The 19,042-nt window shown below is 34.3% G+C and overlaps 1 protein-coding gene across 4 annotated transcripts in view; it reads left to right on the top strand.

The window, feature by feature from the left end:
- The window catches only part of LOC127700683 (calponin-2-like), a 28,363-nt gene extending 13,075 nt beyond the window's left edge, over window positions 1-15,288 (top strand). For 3 of the 4 annotated variants that reach the window (XM_052204275.1, XM_052204277.1, XM_052204276.1), the window contains one exon: window positions 13,636-15,288. In XM_052204275.1, the coding sequence (XP_052060235.1) occupies window positions 13,636-14,697 (1,062 nt within the window). In that variant the 3' untranslated portion in view covers window positions 14,698-15,288. Of the gene's footprint in view, window positions 1-2,806; window positions 3,781-13,635 lie in introns of those variants that run through there. The other variant, XM_052204280.1, reaches the window with a different exon arrangement.
- The last annotated feature ends 3,754 nt before the right edge of the window (window positions 15,289-19,042 follow it).

Here is a 19,042-nt window from a genome sequence, read left to right as displayed (position 1 = left end):
TGTAGGCTCTTTTCCATGGTAGAATGTTCTCAATTTACTACAAATTGCCATACCATGAGGGCGCTTGTCCATAGTCGAAGATTTTCGATTTACAAATTGTCATATAGTGTAGGCGCTTGTCCATGTTTGAAGGTTTTCGATTTACATCTTTTTATATAGTGTATGCGCTTGTCCATGGTTAAATATTCTTGATTTACATATTGTTATATGGTGTAGGCGCTTGTCCGTGGTAAAAGGTTCCTGATTTACATATTGTCATATAGTGTAGGCGCTTGTCCATGGTTAAAGGTTCTTGATTTGCATATTGTCACATATTGTAGGTGTTTGTCCATGGTTAAAGGTTCTTGATTTACATATTAACACAGTGCAGGTGCTTGTTTTTTTGGTTAAAGGTTCTTGATTTGCATATTGTCACATATTGTAGGTTTTTGTCCATGGTTAAAGGTTCTTGATTTACATATTGTCACATAATGTAGGTGCTTGTCCATGGTTAAAGGTTCTTGATTTACATATTGTCATATAGTGTAGGCGCTTGTCCATGGTTATGGGTTCTTGATTTGCATATTGTCACATATTGTAGGTGTTTGTCCATGGTTAAAGGTTCTTGATTTACATATTGTCACATAATGTAGGTGCTTGTCCATGGTTAAAGGTTCTTGATTTACATATTAACACATAGTGTAGGTGCTTGTCCATGGTTAAAGATTCTTGATTTACATATTGTCACATATTGTAGGTGCTTGCCCATGGTTTAAGGTTCTTGATTTACTTCTTTTTATATAGTGAAGGGGCTTGTCTATGGTCGAAAGTATTCAATTTACATCTTTTCGTCCAGTGTAAGCACTTTCCATGGTCGAAAGTTATATGGTGCCCTCTGGATGTTTATTCTGATTAACATAATGTAGGCGCTTGTCTATGGTCGAAAGTATTCGATTAACACCTTTTCGTCCAGTGTTGGTTCATTTAAAATCGTAAACTAAAGTAATTTCCGACAGATTTTTATAGTTTGTTCTTATGCTCACAAACATGTTTAATCCCGCTGCATTCTGTATGTGCCTGTCCTGGTTGTCGTTCGTTGCTGTCTGTCATATTTGTTATTCTTTTACTGTTTAATCATACTCCGGTCGTTGGTATTTTTGTTTGAATCGTTTCACATTTGTTCATTTCGTTTAGAGCTGACTTTTCGGTATGGATTTTTCTCATTGTTGAACACCGTACGGTGAACTGTAGTTGTTCAAATTCACGACATTTTAAGGGTGATTGTCTCCTTATTTTATGCATAAAGAGGATAAAGGTTTTTTTTTTAAAGAACGACGAAAATGACAGCAGGTTATTCGCATCTATTGTTGTTGTGAATGCCTAGTACATCGTTTTGAGTGAATAAATCTAAATTTATAATCTACAAAGCATTTCCCGTTGCACTGTAGAGCGATTTGCAGATCTCGCCACACGACAGATACGTCTTGACATTACTTTGACTTTTTATCATACCTATACTGAGCATGGAACCTTCGTCAATATATAAATACAATAACTAGGGGGGATGTATACTTTTAACTATACTGTGTGCAGCTTCTTTTGTTTGCTGCTGCAACAAATAAGAACACAATGGAGCTATATTTGACGATAACCAAGGATAATTTGATTGCCATAGATCTCATAGAATTTCCCAATATTGTCTCGAATAGCGACATGTGGTATAGACTCGAGTAAAGTTACAGATATGGAATTGTATACATATACCACTGTATAGAACATTGCGAACCTGTCAGTATACACGCACGTTGAATACCGCAAACATCGTTGCGACCATCGTTGTAATCTAGTTATTACAAGAACAAAACATGGAGGATTAATCTTCGATCATGGTGTTGTATTCCAAGATCAAAACATGGAGGATCAATCTTCGATCATGGTGTTGTTTTTTTCTATAGCTGCAGTATTTCACTATGGACTTCTGATGTTCTCCAGCAGTTTTATACCATGGTAAGGAGGAATGAATTTTCCAGTCTTTCCTAGTCTACATATTATCGAACTACCTCACAATAATTTACTTCATACTGAAAAGTATGCAATACACAAATAAACATCGACGAATTTGTATTTTTAATTCTAGCATTTCTTAAATTCTTTTTTTAATGAAAAAAAAATAGTATTAATTTATTCATACTTTTATATTTTTTTTTGAATGGTAATAAAAAATCTGCTTTTTAAGAACTTTTTCAGAATTATTTTTGTCTTTCATTTTTTTACAAATTCGTTAGAAGTTTAATTAAAGAAATAAAAAAAATGTGTATACAATTCATGCATCTATTATTTTAAATTTTCCGAAGCCTGTCTTTAAAACGTTTAAGAAGAAACCACAAACAACACTTTATTACAGTATATTTATTTAGATATTGTTACTTTGTTACATAGTTCATTCTACATATTATTAACAGTGTGGCTTTCCTTTCATTGCATGGCTTTAATGTTGACTAAACCACTGAACTACTTTTAAGAACGTAAATAACGAAAACGAAAAATAAATGTCACTCTTAAAACTTATATTGAAAAATAAGGTCTCATATATTTGATTGTACCGCCTGAGGCACGTGAGTCCCAATGATTTCTGAGTTTTATTTCTGGTTTTCTTTTTGCGTGTTATCAATTTATTGTTGTGTACCTTGATGAAATTTGTTACGATATATATATTCAATACGTTTTCTGTACTATTGAAAAAATGTATACACATAAGAAAAACATTCATTTCAAAATTTAACGTAAAGGATATCCTCGATTAAACAAGATCCTTTTATATTTGTAGGCCCAAAGATTGAATTTTAATGGTGAAACAATCGGTTCTAAACCAACGGTAAAACATGATGTCAATTTCTCATACGAACAACTCAAACAGAGCTGTGGACTCATCGGGCTCCAGAGCGGTACAAACAAATTCGCCTCACAAAAGGGCATGAGAATTGGTGCAGTACGTCATATTGCCGACATCCGGGCTGATAAATTTGACAAAGAATCGGAAAAGCAGATATCACTTCAGTCTGGAACAAATAAATTTGCCAGTCAGAAAGGAATGACATCAATGGGAGCTGTCAGACATATTTGCGATATTAGAGCTGACGAGTATGACCCAGAGAGTAATAGAGAGATCAATCTACAGAGTGGTACAAACAAGTTCGACAGTCAGGCTGGCATGAGAGGGTTTGGCGCAATCCGTCATATATCTGATGTCAAGGTCAACGAATTAGATAGGGAAGGTTCAGCCGTTCTCAGACCAGATATGGGATACTCCGGCGGAGACAGTCAAAAAGGAATGACATGCTTTGGAGCTCAGCGTCATGTTACAAATATTAAGACCACCGATCTAGCTGAAGAATATGCAGAAAAGTATGGAAAGCCTGCAACCCCAAGACTAGCACAAACAGAAGAGGTCCCCGAAGGCAACGAATAAACATTGATATGAACTGGTCAAATGAAGTTGTAAATATAAATGTTTTAATGTTATTTCTTTTGAATAGGGGGTGCTGAAATCTTCAAATAAACTGCAAATCCTTTCGCATATACTTTTGAAACTACTTAGATGCTTGCTTATTCCATAGAAATAAAAGAGAACAAATAAAATGATTATAATTTAGTAGACATTTTCTTCAAAATATTAAAAGAAGACTGGACAAAATTTAAAAATCCCTTATCTTTCTTCCGGGATCATTATACATGATTTCATAAATATTTTTGTTGCGAAGTATCAAGATGTATGAATGAAAAATAAAGATTTAAACTAGTTATTCGTATTTACTGTCCTTTTAGTCGCACTTATTTTCAGCTCAGAAACACAATTATAACTCTTTTTGAATTCGACAGTATAATGTATTTATGTTATGTGTTTTTGCCATGGTTATATTTTAAATCGACCCTCAGAAAAACCTTGTACTATTATCTGACATCTAAGAAGTCTGAAAGACTTCTTACATCAAAAATTCAGTTTAACTTAAAGCAATGTCTTCATTAGTTATGTTGGTCAATTATTGTCTCCCACTCCTGTCTACGAATGAGTAACAAAGAGCCACACAATTTGTGACAAATGACTTGTGAATACGCAAAGGTATGGTGCTTTTATTACTGTATTTGATCTTAATCGTTTGATGGACGGTTGGTTGGATTATTGTTTAACGTTCAGAGACATATATTACATACATATCAGGACGAAAGCAGGTTATGTGATATAACTATATATATTATATATATGTATATCCCTAATTTGTATACTAGATCGACATGGTGAGACTTTTAACGCACTGGTTCACAAGGTAACAGTCCACAGAAAGACATTTCAATCCACTCTGACGCTTATTTTGACTCCGGCCCAACCAGTATTTGCTCTCACAATCAAACGCCACGTACTTATATAGAAGCAGCAGATACCAATTTTAAAGTTTTTTGTTTGATATTGCCCAGGATTAAACCCACGAATTACCGCTCTCGAGTCGAACCCGTTACCACAAGTGCACTAAGGCGGTTAACTCGTGTTAGTGAAATCCTTTGCCATACTTGAATAATTCTACATCAGAGCATTGAATACAGGTGAGGGATTTTTTTGGTCAAAATTCATTCTATAGTGGGCTTAGAGTTCAGCATGACTTCAAGCTGTTCTTTTCTTTTCTGTTCTTATCAATCAATTTTATTCCAATGACTGAGTGTCTTTGTCATTTTTCTGTTTGTTCCTTGTATTTTCTTTATACAATATTTTTAATTGTTTCTATTGTAGAATCTCGGGGTTAGTGTCTTGTTTGATATTGTAGGCATTCAGAAGTTTGATTCAAAATGACAGGTTTCTATCTAAAGTAGACTAGTGCTGTTGTGTTGTTGTCTGATTATCGTATCTCCTTTTATCCACTGGTGCTACATTTACAGCAAACATATCTCCAACATCTCGTTACATTATAATATTATATACTAAACTAGTGTGTGTGGTTTTTATACGACCGCAAAAAAATTTTTGTGGTCGTATATTGGTATGACGTTGGCGTCGTCGTCGTCGTCGTCGTCGTCGTCCGGCGTCGTCTGGCGTCGTCCGAAGACACATTGGTTTTCGCACTCTAACTTTAGTTTAAGTGAATGGATCTTTATGAAATTTTACCACAAGGTTCAATACCACAAAAGGAAGGTTGGGATTGATTTTGGGGGTTATGGTAATAACAGTAAAGGAATTAGGGGCCAAAAAGGGGCCAAAAATAAGCATTTTTGTAACTTCCAGACATAACTTGTGTGTTAGTGTATGGATCTCTCTGACATTGTACCACAAGGTTCCATATCACTAAAGGAATGCTGGGATTGATTTTGGGGGTAATTGCCTCCAAATTTTAGGAATTAGGGGCCAAAAAAGGGGCAAAAAACAAGCATTTTTCTAGTTTCATGACAATAACTTGTGTGTAAGTGTATGGATCTTTCTGAAATTGTACTACAAGGTTCCATATCACAAAGGGAAAGCTGGGTTTGAGTTTGGGGGTAATTGCCCTAAACGTTTAGGAATTTGGGGCCAAAAAGGGGCCAAAAAACACATTTTTTTCTAGTTTCCAGACAATAACTTGTGTTCAAGTGTATGGATCTCTCTGAAATTGTACTGCAAGGTACCATACCACAAAGGGAAGGCTGGGATTGAGTTTGGGGGTGATGAATCATAATGGGGGTTCAAAAAATTTTGGGGGGGGATTTATTTTTTTTTCCTTTTTTTTCTTTTTTTCCTTTTTTGTTTCTTTTAAAATTTTCCATTTTAAGTTGGTTATTTCTGATTTATATTTAAAATCAAATAATAATGATATGGTAGGAGATACACACCAAACAGGATGTGTAAATTATTATATAATAAGTATTGTGCAATAGCAAGAAATTTTCAATTGCACAGTATTGCACAATAGCAAGAAATCTTCAATTGCACAGTATTGCGCAATAGCAAGAAATCTTCAATTGCACAGTATTGCGCAATAGCAAGAAATATCCAATAGCACAATATTGCGCAATAGCAAGAAATTGTCAATTGTACAGTATTGCGCAATAGCAAGAAATATTTAATAGCACAGGATTGTGCAAAAGAAGATACTTCCTATAAATTGCTTATTTCTTGACCAATTTCAATGGGGTTTTATTCTTGATTTCATGGGGTTCTTTAATATGCTGAATCTAACCGTGTATTTAGTTTTTGGATTTTGGGCCCCGTTTTTAAATTGGTCCACATTGAGGTCCAAAGGGTCCAAAATTAAACTTTGTTTGATTTCATCAAAAATTGAATTATTGGGGTTCTTTGATATGCCGAATCTAACTGTGTATTTAGATTCTTAAATTTTGGTTCCGTTTTCAAATTGGTCTACATTAAGGTCCAAAGGGTCCAAAATTAAACATAGTTTGATTTTAACAAAAATTGAATTCTAAGGGTTCTTTGATATGCTGAATCTAAACATGTATTTAGATTTTTGATTATGGGCCCAGTTTTCAAGTTGGTCCAAATCGGGGTCCAAAATTAAACTTTGTTTGATTTCAACAAAAATTGAATATATGGGGTTCTTTGATATGCTGAATCTAACCATGTATTTAGATTTTTGATTTTTGGGCCCCGTTATCAACTTTGTCCACATTGAGGTCAAAAGGGTCCAAAATTAAACTTTGTTTGATTTCATCAAAAATTGAATTATTGGGGTTCTTTGATATGCCGAATCTAACCGTGTATTTAGATTCTTAATTTTTGGTTCCGTTTTCAAATTGGTCTACATTAAGGTCCAAAGGGTCCAAAATTAAACTTAGTTTGATTTTAACAAAAATTGAATTCTTAGGGTTCTTTGATATGCCGAATCTAAACATGTATTTAGATTTTTGATTATGGGCCCAGTTTTCAAGTTGGTCTAAATCGGGGTCCAAAATTAAACTTTGTTTGATTTCAACAAAAATTGAATATATGGGGTTCTTTGATATGCTGAATCTAACCATGTATTTAGATTTTTGATTTTTGGGCCCCGTTATCAACTTTGTCCACATTGAGGTCAAAAGGGTCCAAAATTAAACTTTGTTTGATTTCATCAAAAATTGAATTATTGGGGTTCTTTGATATGCCGAATCTAACCGTTTATTTAGATTCTTAATTTTTGGTTCCGTTTTCAAATTGGTCTACATTAAGGTCCAAAGGGTCCAAAATTAAACTTAGTTTGATTTTAACAAAAATTGAATTCTTAGGGTTCTTTGATATGCTGAATCTAAACATGTATTTAGATTTTTGATTATGGGCCCAGTTTTCAAGTTGGTCCAAATCGGGGTCCAAAATTAAACTTTGTTTGATTTCAACAAAAATTGAATATATGGGGTTCTTTGATATGCTGAATCTAACCATGTATTTAGATTTTAGATTTTTGGGCCCCGTTATCAACTTTGTCCACATTGAGGTCAAAAGGGTCCACTTTTAAACTTTGTTTGATTTCATCAAAAATTGAATTATTGGGGTTCTTTGATATGCCGAATCTAACCGTGTATTTAGATTCTTAATTTTTGGTTCCGTTTTCAAGTTGGTCTACATTAAGGTCCAAAGGGTCCAAAATTAAACTTAGTTTGATTTTAACAAAAATTGAATTCTTAGGGTTCTTTGATATGCTGAATCTAAACATGTATTTAGATTTTTGATTATGGGCCCAGTTTTCAAGTTTGTCCAAATCGGGGTCCAAAATTAAACTTTGTTTGATTTCAACAAAAATTGAATATATGGGGTTCTTTGATATGCTGAATCTAACCATGTATTTAGATTTTTGATTTTTTGGGCCCCGTTATCAACTTTGTCCACATTGAGGTCAAAAGGGTCCAAAATTAAACTTTGTTTGATTTCATCAAAAATTGAATTATTGGGGTTCTTTGATATGCCGAATCTAACCGTTTATTTAGATTCTTAATTTTTGGTTCCGTTTTCAAATTGGTCTACATTAAGGTCCAAAGGGTACAAAATTAAACTTAGTTTGATTTTAACAAAAATTGAATTCTTAGGGTTCTTTGATATGCTGAATCTAAACATGTATTTAGATTTTTGATTATGGGCCCAGTTTTCAAGTTGGTCCAAATCGGGGTCCAAAATTAAACTTTGTTTGATTTCAACAAAAATTGAATATATGGGGTTCTTTGATATGCTGAATCTAACCATGTATTTAGATTTTTGATTTTTGGGCCCCGTTATCAACTTTGTCCACATTGAGGTCAAAAGGGTCCAAAATTAAACTTTGTTTGATTTCATCAAAAATTGAATTATTGGGGTTCTTTGATATGCCGAATCTAACCGTGTATTTAGATTCTTAATTTTTGGTTCCGTTTTCAAATTGGTCTACATTAAGGTCCAAAGGGTCCAAAATGAAACTTAGTTTGATTTTAACAAAAATTGAATTCTTAGGGTTCTTTGATATGCTGAATCTAAACATGTATTTAGATTTTTGATTATGGGCCCAGTTTTCAAGTTGGTCTAAATCGGGGTCCAAAATTAAACTTTGTTTGATTTCAACAAAAATTGAATATATGGGGTTCTTTGATATGCTGAATCTAACCATGTATTTAGATTTTTGATTTTTGGGCCCCGTTATCAACTTTGTCCACATTGAGGTCAAAAGGGTCCAAAATTAAACTTTGTTTGATTTCATCAAAAATTGAATTCTTGGGGTTCTTTGATATGCGGAATCTAACCATGTATTTAGATTTTGGATATTGGACCATAATAGGTGAATGTCCAATTTAAAATTTTTAAGTTCTTAGACCACATTCAATCTGTGTTAGAAACCTATGCTGTGTCAAATATTTAATCACAATCCAAATCCAAAGCTGTATCAAGCTTGAATGTTGTGTCCATACTTCCCCCAACTGTTCAGGGTTCGACCTCTGCGGTCGTATCAAGCTGCGCCCTGCGGAGCATTTTATTGATTATGGGCCCAGTTTTCAAGTTGGTCCAAATCGGGGTCCAAAATTAAACTTTGTTTGATTTCAACAAAAATTGAATATATGGGGTTCTTTGATATGCTGAATCTAACCATGTATTTAGATTTTTTATTTTTGGGCCCCATTATCAACTTTGTCCACATTGAGGTCAAAAGGGTCCAAAATTAAACTTTGTTTGATTTCATCAAAAATTGAATTCTTGGGGTTCTTTGATATGCTGAATCTAACCATGTATTTAGATTTTGGATATTGGACCATAATAGTTGAATGTCCAATTTAAAATTTTTAAGTTCTTAGACCACATTCATTCTGTGTCAGAAACCTATGCTGTGTCAAATATTTAATCACAATCCAAATTCAGAGCTGTATCAAGCTTGAATGTTGTGTCCATACTTGCCCCAACTGTTCAGGGTTCGACCTCTGCGGTCGTATCAAGCTGCGCCCTGCGGAGCATTTTATTTTTATTATAAAGTGCTATTTTACAGAGTTACAGTTTGTAGGAAGACATGTAATTCACATCGACACATAATTCTGACTCATCAATAATTGTAGAAGAAGCAAATGCCAGTTATTAAGTTTGTCTTTTGACCGGGCAGGGAACGAACTCACGACCTTCTACATTCGAAGCGCAAACACTACAACGAGACCACAAAAGCAAACATTTGGAATAGGAATGAGGATTAAGAATGCATCTGTTCATGCTTTGTCTACATAATTTACTTAAGGGTACTTGTTCTATTGAATTTGATAGGAACATTTGTGTATTTTGAATTTTCAAGAAAATAAAGCCCGTGACTCCATATTTTTTGGCCCCCGCCGTAGGCAACGGGGGCATAAGTTTCTCCTATATAACCAATATAAAATGACTGTGATTTCGTTGATTTCAATGTATTTAAAAAAAAAAACAAAAAAAGAAAAAAACAAGGTCCGTGACCCCTGTTTTTATATTGAAATTTGAAAGTATTTTGATCCAACTGTCTCTTACAGAAATTTCAGAAAAATGTATCTTCGATCATTTAGACACCTAGATACCTTATATAAGGCTCTTCCGTTTGTTTTCATGAATTAGACCTGTACAGACGATCTGTATTCGGTACTGTAGGAGAAAATTCAGGAAAATTCCATAATATTAGTAACGTCATCATTGCAAGTGATTGCTAAATAACACCACTTGTATTACTGTCTTTATGTGAACTGAAAACGTTTAAGGTCAAACTTGAAACTTTTGATATTTCTTATCCCATTTTGTCTAGAACTCCTAGTTCCACTTAATTTTGCTCTTAAGAGATATTTTAGTTTTTTTTCCTTGCAGGGCTTCTTTAATTGAATAGTTCTTGCTATTTTTTTGGGTTCACGACGTTTGTACCGAAATTCTTTCATTGTTCTGATACAAAGTTCAAATGGTTTTCACCTCGATTATTTTTACCCAGTGTCAACAGATATAAATTTGACCTTCCTCAAAATCGGATATCACACGAAGGTACAGTTTCCAGAAAAATAGTTTTATTTGTTTTGAGTTCTTTTCTGTAATCTGTTACCAATGTGAATACCGGAAGTTGTGGATAACTTACTGGACTTAGAAGTATGGTTATTGTCATGTAGATTAGTGGAATTGTGTTTGCTACAATGAAAAAAAAAGAGATGTATATATTGTAGGAAATTGTGATTGTACAATATGTACTCAAGCGTTCTATATCAATATGACGTGTAAGGTCAAACTTGAAACTTTTGATATTTCTTATCCCGTTTTGTCTAGAACTCCTAGTTCCACTTAATTTTGCTCTTAAGAGATATTTTAGTTTTTTTCCCCTGCAGGGCTTCTTTAATTGAATAGTTCTTGCTATTTGTTTGGGTCCACGACGTTTGTATCGAAATTCTTTCATTGTTCTGATACAAAGATCAAATGGTTTTCACCTCGGTTTTTTTTTACCCAGTGTCAACAGATATAAATTTGACCTTCCTCAAAATCGGATATCACACGAAGGTACAGTTTCCAGAAAAATAGTTTTATTTGTTTTGAGTTCTTTTCTGTAATCTGTTACCAATGTGAATACCGGAAGTTGTGGATAACTTACTGGACTTAGAAGTATGGTTATTGTCATGTAGATTAGTGGAATTGTGTTTGCTACAATGAAAAAAAAAGAGATGTATATATTGTAGGAAATTGTGATTGTACAATATGTACTCAAGCGTTCTATATCAATATGACGTGTAAGGTCAAACTTGAAACTTTTGATATTTCTTATCCCGTTTTGTCTAGAACTCCTAGTTCCACTTAATTTTGCTCTTAAGAGATATTTTAGTTTTTTTCCCCTGCAGGGCTTCTTTAATTGAATAGTTCTTGCTATTTGTTTGGGTCCACGACGTTTGTATCGAAATTCTTTCATTGTTCTGATACAAAGATCAAATGGTTTTCACCTCGGTTTTTTTTTACCCAGTGTCAACAGATATAAATTTGACCTTCCTCAAAATCGGATATCACACGAAGGTACAGTTTCCAGAAAAGTAGTTTTATTTGTTTTGAATTCTTTTCTGTAATCTGTAACACAAGTGAATATCGGAAGTTGTGGACAACTTACTGGAGTTAGAATTATGGTTATTGTCACGTAGATTAGTGGAATTGGGTTTGCTACAATGAAAAAAAAGAAGAGATGTATATATTGTAGGAAATTGCGATTGTACAATATGTTCTCAAGCGTTCTATATCAATATGATTTGTAACGAAACTTTTGATTGGATGACGTGTCTGGCGTCAACTCAACGACTGACGGCCGGAATCATTGGCAAGAAAGTTGTGCAATTGCAGTCGACGTTTCCTGGATATTTCAAATGTTTTATTTTGAATATTTTACTGGCATTGTATTAGAATAGGAATAACAGTGCTGTGTGTGAATAATTGCCAAAGTGAAATCCAAAATGGACGATTACAGCTGCTGGACCCAGTTGTTCATCATTCGGTTAAATATAACCTATTGGTTAAGTATAACCCAGGGTTAAATCTTTTAACTAAGGGTTACGTAACCAAGAGTTAAAATTATGTTATTCAACTTCTTTTTGACCCTTGGTTACGTAACCCATGGTTAAATTTTCAGTGAATGTTCATTTTTATCAAAATAAAGAATTATCAACATTTTTCTCCTGTCCTAGAAAAATTGTTTGGTCAATAAATATGATTCTTGTTAAAACAATACGATTTTCAGCATCTAAGTTCATTAAATAGTACATCAACTTAGCGGACCTGACAGAGAACATCTTTTCTGTTTGAATAGAGGCGTTGACCGTAGAATTGTATTTCATTAAAGATAAATACATTATCTTACTAAAAGATGTTTAATTTTGCTACATCAATTTGTTTATTGACAAAGAAGGTGACAGGGTAAAGAAAAATGTTGATTTAGATGTCTGTTAGGTTGACACTATGAACGTAAACCTCGATACAGAAAAGGGGGAAGGGCGGTGAAACCTAATGATAAGTTTTGATGTTTTGAGTTTTACTAATGGTCGTAGAAAACGAAAAATTTGTTGTATCAAACGTTTGTTGACCATTTCGGTCTAGTATAAAACAGAAAATCCTACTTTTAGACAACACTTTCCTTGGTTAAAATTTTAACCGAGGTCCGAGCCAGGGTTAAAACTGAATCATTTAACCAAGGATTCAATAAAGGGTTAAATTTACCCACAGGATGAACAACAGAAAATAACCTAGGGTTAAATTTTAATCAAGGGTTATAATATTTAAATTTAACCAAGAGATGAACAACCGGGTCTGTTGTTTATTAGTCCAAACCAGAACATCATAATAAGCAAGAAATTACGACAACAATATATTTTAAACCAAATTTATTCGTGCAATTTTTTATTCTTAAGTAGTGAGAACAATTTTTGAAAACGTGAGATCACTAGACAGGGGAAAATTCCACAGTTAACATTTTTTTTTTTGGAAACAGGAAGCGGTCTGTTTTTCAGTCTTTTTATTATATGAAAAAAAAATTGAATTTAATACCATCATGTTAATGCATATTATCCGGTTTTTGATTTTGATTGAAACATACGACCCCCACCCCCTTTGTAGGAAAAGTTGTGTCCTTTGTCTGATGTCATCATTGCCATTATAGTTTCACGGTCGTTTTCAGAAGGCATCTAGTATATCGGATAAATATAGACTTATTGATTGAATGTTGCTTGCTTTACGCCCAGTTACATATGTTTCATTCATATTCAGGCCGAGAACAAGTTAAACAAATAAATAAGGTAGATTTTGTGGAATGGGTGTACCAGGATGAAAGTGCTTGAATTTGTACTGCTACTAGACTAAAAGGATTAATGGGTAGGAGCCGAGATATTGCCTAGCAAAAAGGATACCAATGAATCCTTCAAAGAGTGTCTGCAACGATTCATTTACATGCAGAGAACCTATCACTCTCCCAATACAATGCAACGAAGTAAAAGCCAACTGGACATTGCTGCTAATTAATAAATCCCGCATGCATTCGAAGGTATTCCCATTAATATATTAGTCTTACTCCCGGACATGAAATGTCCAGGTGACCCTATATTTATAACCCAGTGTACCCTTGGGATTAATAAATCAAGTGTGCAAAAGTAAGCAAAACACCAATGAGTGAGACGTCACAAACAAAAGGCACCCACTAAATGTGTACTAGTAACTATTTTAACTTTCTACTTCAGGCTCAGCGTCATCATTTCAATGGTATGACAATCGGAAAGAAACCAACAGAAAAGCATATCGTTAATTTTTCAGACGAGCAGCTAAAAGCTGGCCAAGGAATCATTGGTCTCCAAGCCGGAACTAACAAATGCGCAAGTCAAGCTGGAATGAGAATGGGTGCGTCGAGACATATATCAGATATAAAGTCGGATGATATGTCACAAGAAGGACAGGGTATTATCGGCCTCCAGTCTGGAACCAACAAATGCGCAAGTCAGGCTGGTATGCGAATGGGTGCAACCAGACATATTGCTGATATTCGTGCAGACGATATGACACAAGAAGGTCAAGGGGTCATAGGAATACAGTCAGGATGGAATAAAGGCGCAAGTCAAGCTGGAATGAGAATGGGTGCATCGAGACATATATCAGATATAAAGTCAGATGATATGTCACAAGAAGGACAGGGTATTATTGGCCTCCAGTCTGGAACCAACAAATGCGCAAGTCAAGCAGGAATGAGTTTCGGTGCTCCTCGTCACGTGGCTGATACGAGGATTGATGACATGACGCAAGAAGGCCAGGGATTAATTGGTTTACAGTCTGGTAGTAATAAGGGAGCAAGTCAAAAGGGTATGAGCTTTGGGGCAACTCGTCATATTGCTGATATCCGAGCCGATGATATGGACCAATCTGGACAGGGAGTAATTGGCTTACAGTCCGGAAGTAACAAATTTGCCAGTCAGGCAGGCATGCGTATGGGTGCTGTAAGACACATCGCGGACATCAGAGCGGATGATATAAATCAAGAAGGACAGGGGATGATAGGTCTTCAGTCTGGAAGTAACCAAGGAGCAAGTCAAGCCGGTATGCGCATAGGTACTCCAAGACATATTTCCGACATTAGAGCAGATGATATGGCACAAGAAGGTCAAGGATACATCAACCTTCAGTACGGAAGCAATCAAGGTGCCAGTCAGACTGGAATGAGCTTTGGAGCAGGCAGACAAATTATTAGTGGAGTGGGAGATTTAGCTGAAGAATATTACGGTGGTGATAATGATGGCTACACAGATTATTAAACAAATGAAATGTTGAAATATGTTGAAAGACGTTGTTAATTTATTTGGGTTCCAGAACATTTGTAAAAATCATTTTGATTGAATGAGTTTATATCAATTGAAGTACTGCTGTACTTCAAGTGCTTGCTCAACGAATTTCGAAGAGCATTCTATATACTTTCATTGATATATCATACAAAAAATATTCTTTTAATTATCAAAATATACCAATGATACCAAAACATTATACATATTAATCATTTGAATTATAATTTTACAAATTTACATGTGCAATTGTTTATATATTTTTATATTTTTGATCGATTTTTGACTTCTGTACATCTTCTAGAGAGAATAATCTGTATCTTGCACAAGTCTGGTAAAAAGTAGATCAACAAATAATCTGTATATCCAAAATAGTCTTAGATTCATTCAAAGTTTGCCGTGTTCAGCTGCAAACATTCGACATTTCTGGTACATAAAGCAAACAGAGCGAATTTCATGATGTCGAGTGTTTTTGATAGAGATACAATAAGAGTGAGAGTAGTTGGCTGTTTCATTGTAAATATTTCATATCGCTTTATAAATTTATTAAAATAGTCTTTGTATAAATTGTTCGTTTGATTCAATATACAGGAATGGTCAAATCTGCACTTTAAAGAAAAGCACAACACAAAAATTGCATAAAATGAATTTTCAGACACATTCTTTACTCTGCAAACTGCTGCTAGGAATAACAATACGCATAGATATAGAATAATGCTGGAATCATTTTGATATAATGTATAAAAGGTTTTCTTTCATGCACAAATTAATGAATGAGTGAAAATGAAACGAAATTATACCTTACCACATGTAATGACAAATAATGACTGTTTCACTTCATTTATTGTACATTCTAGAGAGCTCGCGAACTTTTTTTTATTTTTTAACACTCAAAAGTACATATATAAATTAATTTTAATAGAAGAATAATTTCAAGCCATAATTTGCTTAATAATAATTTTAAGGTAAAAATCAGGTGTCAAACATAGCATCCAATACCAGTAAATTAAATCAAAAATGCGTTGTCCGTCCATATTTAATCTTTTCAACAACAAACCAATTGAAAGAACACATGGGACAGGTGGTCAAAACACGACATCAAATGAAATACAAAGGAATGATCCCTGAATTTCAAGTAGTAGCTCCCAAAATCAGCCGAATAGCATTTACAAGCTGTTCTCAGCTAGAAGAATTTATCGTTCATAGCTCAGACTAAATCAAAATTCCCCTTCCAATTATGGAGTAACAGTAAAATAGAAGTCAAATTTGGTAGGATTTTTAGGGAGTGTTTTAACAATGTTCACGAAAATAGTCATATGACAGTCGATATTACAAACTTTGTGTATATGTAAATAAGACAGTAACCTAACGAAACAAAAATCAAAATATATCAAGAGGGCAATATAAGTCTTCAACAATGAACAGATGACTTTACATTTAATATACTGCCCTCCGGCGCGGATCCAGCCATTTTAAAAAGGGGGGGTTCCAAAACATGCAAGTCATATAAAAAGGGGGCGTTCCAACCATACATCCACATATAAAAACATGAGTTGTCAAACAAAAAGGGGGTTCCCCCCACCGACCCCCCTTTCTGCCACTGGCCCTGGTACGGCGAAACGTAGTTACATATCAATCTCTCTTTACAATATGGCAAGCTCTAAATCGCCTTAAGTCTGAAAATCTGTGGATTAATTTACAACAACTGTTAGGATTCCTTGTTTCGTTTATTCTGTGTTAAGCAAAACAACTGATAATGTGAGAAAAGACAAAACAAGTTAAAACCACAAAGGTAATTAAAGTTGACGAGTCCTTTTTGGGATTGATTGATAAAGTTCAGCGACATTTTTGTAAGCTGTGAACAAGGTGTTTCAACGAGACCTTTTAGTGTTCGTTGATGGGTTGATGTCTCCTTTACGTTTACCGGGTTTCAGAGAGTGTACCTAATGTCTGACGGTTTGATTGGTGATTTTGGCGTGTTTGCAGGCGTGAATGTGGGACTTTTGGTAGATTATTCAATACAGAATGTGCATATAACATGTGCACCTCATATCATTTATACACATTTGCAGTTTTTTACTCCGATTTTCCAGGAGGTGGAAATTTGTCAATTTTCATCAACAGTCTTGATCGTGGTGCCCATTTCTTGGCGAATATGTTTGTTTAGGATAATATCTCTTTGGAGAAAAAAGTAAAATAACAAAAAAAACCGAACTCCAAGGAAAATTCAAAACGGAAAGTTCCTTATCAAATGGCAAAATCAAAAGCTCAAACACATCAAACGAATGGAAAACAACTGTAATATTCCTGACTTGGTACAAGCATTTCCTTATGTATAGAAAATGGTGGATTAAACCTGGTTTTATAGCTAGCTAAACCTCTCACTTGTATGACAGTCGCATAGCATTTTATTATATTGACAACAATGTGTGAACAATGAAACAGACATAACAGGAAAAAATGTCAAAAATAAGGGTACAGCAGTCAACATTGTGTTATAATCTTAATCACTATAAAAACAAACAAATATGTCGACAAAGAAAAACAAAATGGCATATAGACACAGCACATAAGCAAAAATAAAAGACAAGAATACAAAAAAATGACCATAGCACAATAACAGAATGGCGGGATGTATAAGTACCGAGCCACGCCAAAAGGATATTACCAAAAATGGACTAAACAGTAAAGGTTAATAATTTACAAAGACAAATAAAAGAACACTATAACACGTAATTAAGATGATAAACAACGTCAGTACCTAGAATCTGTACTCCAAGACCATCATGTATTATTTGTGAAGTTGATACGGAATATTTATCAACCAGGTCCTTTCTTAGGTTTGCTAATTTGTAGAAATCAGTAGATATCACCGTTCTTGTCTAAAATTCAAATGTTCAGTAGTTGTCGTTTGTTAATATGGTTCATAATTGTTTCTCGTTTCTCGTTTTTTATATAGATTAGACCGTTGGTTTTCCCGTTTGAATGGTTTTACACTAGTATCTTTTGGGGCCCTTTATAGCTTGCTGTTCGGTGTGATCCAAGGCTCCGTGTTGAAGACCGTACTTTGACCTATAATGGTTTACTTTTATAAATTTTGACTTGGATGGAGAGTTGTCTCATTGGCACTCATACCACATCTTCTTATATCTAAATAGATAATACTCCGTTACGCATATACATGCTAGTGTCTTTATTATGTATATATAAAAATACGGAGATGTGGTGTGATTGCCAATGAAACAACTATATATATATCTATATATCCACCAAAATTCAACTGAAGTGTGTGTAAGCACTTATAGACAACCGTACGGCCTTCAACGATGAGAAAAACCCATACCGTATAGTCAGCTATAAAAGGTCCCGACATAAAAAATATGAAACAATTAAACAGAGAAAACTAATAACGGCCTGATTTATAACAAAACAATTTACGAAAACACAAATACGCCCTTTTTAATTTAATTTATGTACAAACCATAATTATTGCAACCCGGCAATTCGACAATTTAGCATTTCTTTAAGGTTTCCGTGTACGACTCCGACCCACAGAGGTTAGATGCATCACAGCTATTATCATGGAGATCATCGTCCCAGCGGTCTAAATTAATTAAATTCCATCGTTTGTGTTTAACCCCCTTTGCTCCATCTTAAGGTGAGGCAAAGATCGTGTTAAGTGGTGAATTGGATTGCTAACCATAGTTTCAAATGGAGATTACACTTGACCGTTCTCTTGCAGTTCTGTAACATTGTTCTATGCAGGACATTCACATTTAGTAACAGCTGTAGTCTTGGCTGCTAACAGCTTTAGTGATCAGCCATTCAACTATTTGCGCTTTACATAAATTCTCTGATTCGGTTTTGTCAAATCCAAATTATTTAGTAGCGGCGACATGTGGTGACGCGGTCGTTGACCACATCATTTAATAACTGAAGAGTTTATGTTTTGTGTTGACTGGAATAAAAGTATTATAAAGTTCAAAGTGAAAATTTGTTGTTTCATTTATCAAGTATGGTCTCAGAGAACATCAGAGAAGATGTTTTAGTCATTTTGATAGAAGTTTTATATAACAATATCTCACACTAATGAGACATGCAGAGAAACTTTTATATTTGAAAGCCATTTGCCACATCTGATTGAAACATCCAGATGCGCCATTCTGTAAGGCTTTCAAATATAAAAAAGTAATGAACATTAGGCGCTGACCAGACAAAGTTGATAGTATTATTGAAAGAAAATTTATCATTTATGTCCATTCCGATTATCGCACTTGTGCCATGTATAAATAGAATTGTTTTTAATTATATCTGTAGAAAC

This window comes from Mytilus californianus, unplaced genomic scaffold, assembly GCF_021869535.1.
Source record: "Mytilus californianus isolate M0D057914Y unplaced genomic scaffold, xbMytCali1.0.p SCAF_5, whole genome shotgun sequence".
NCBI classification, from domain to species: domain Eukaryota; kingdom Metazoa; phylum Mollusca; class Bivalvia; order Mytilida; family Mytilidae; genus Mytilus; species Mytilus californianus.
Note: the sequence above shows the minus strand (reverse complement) of the source record. Positions and strands in the feature narration are given on the sequence as shown.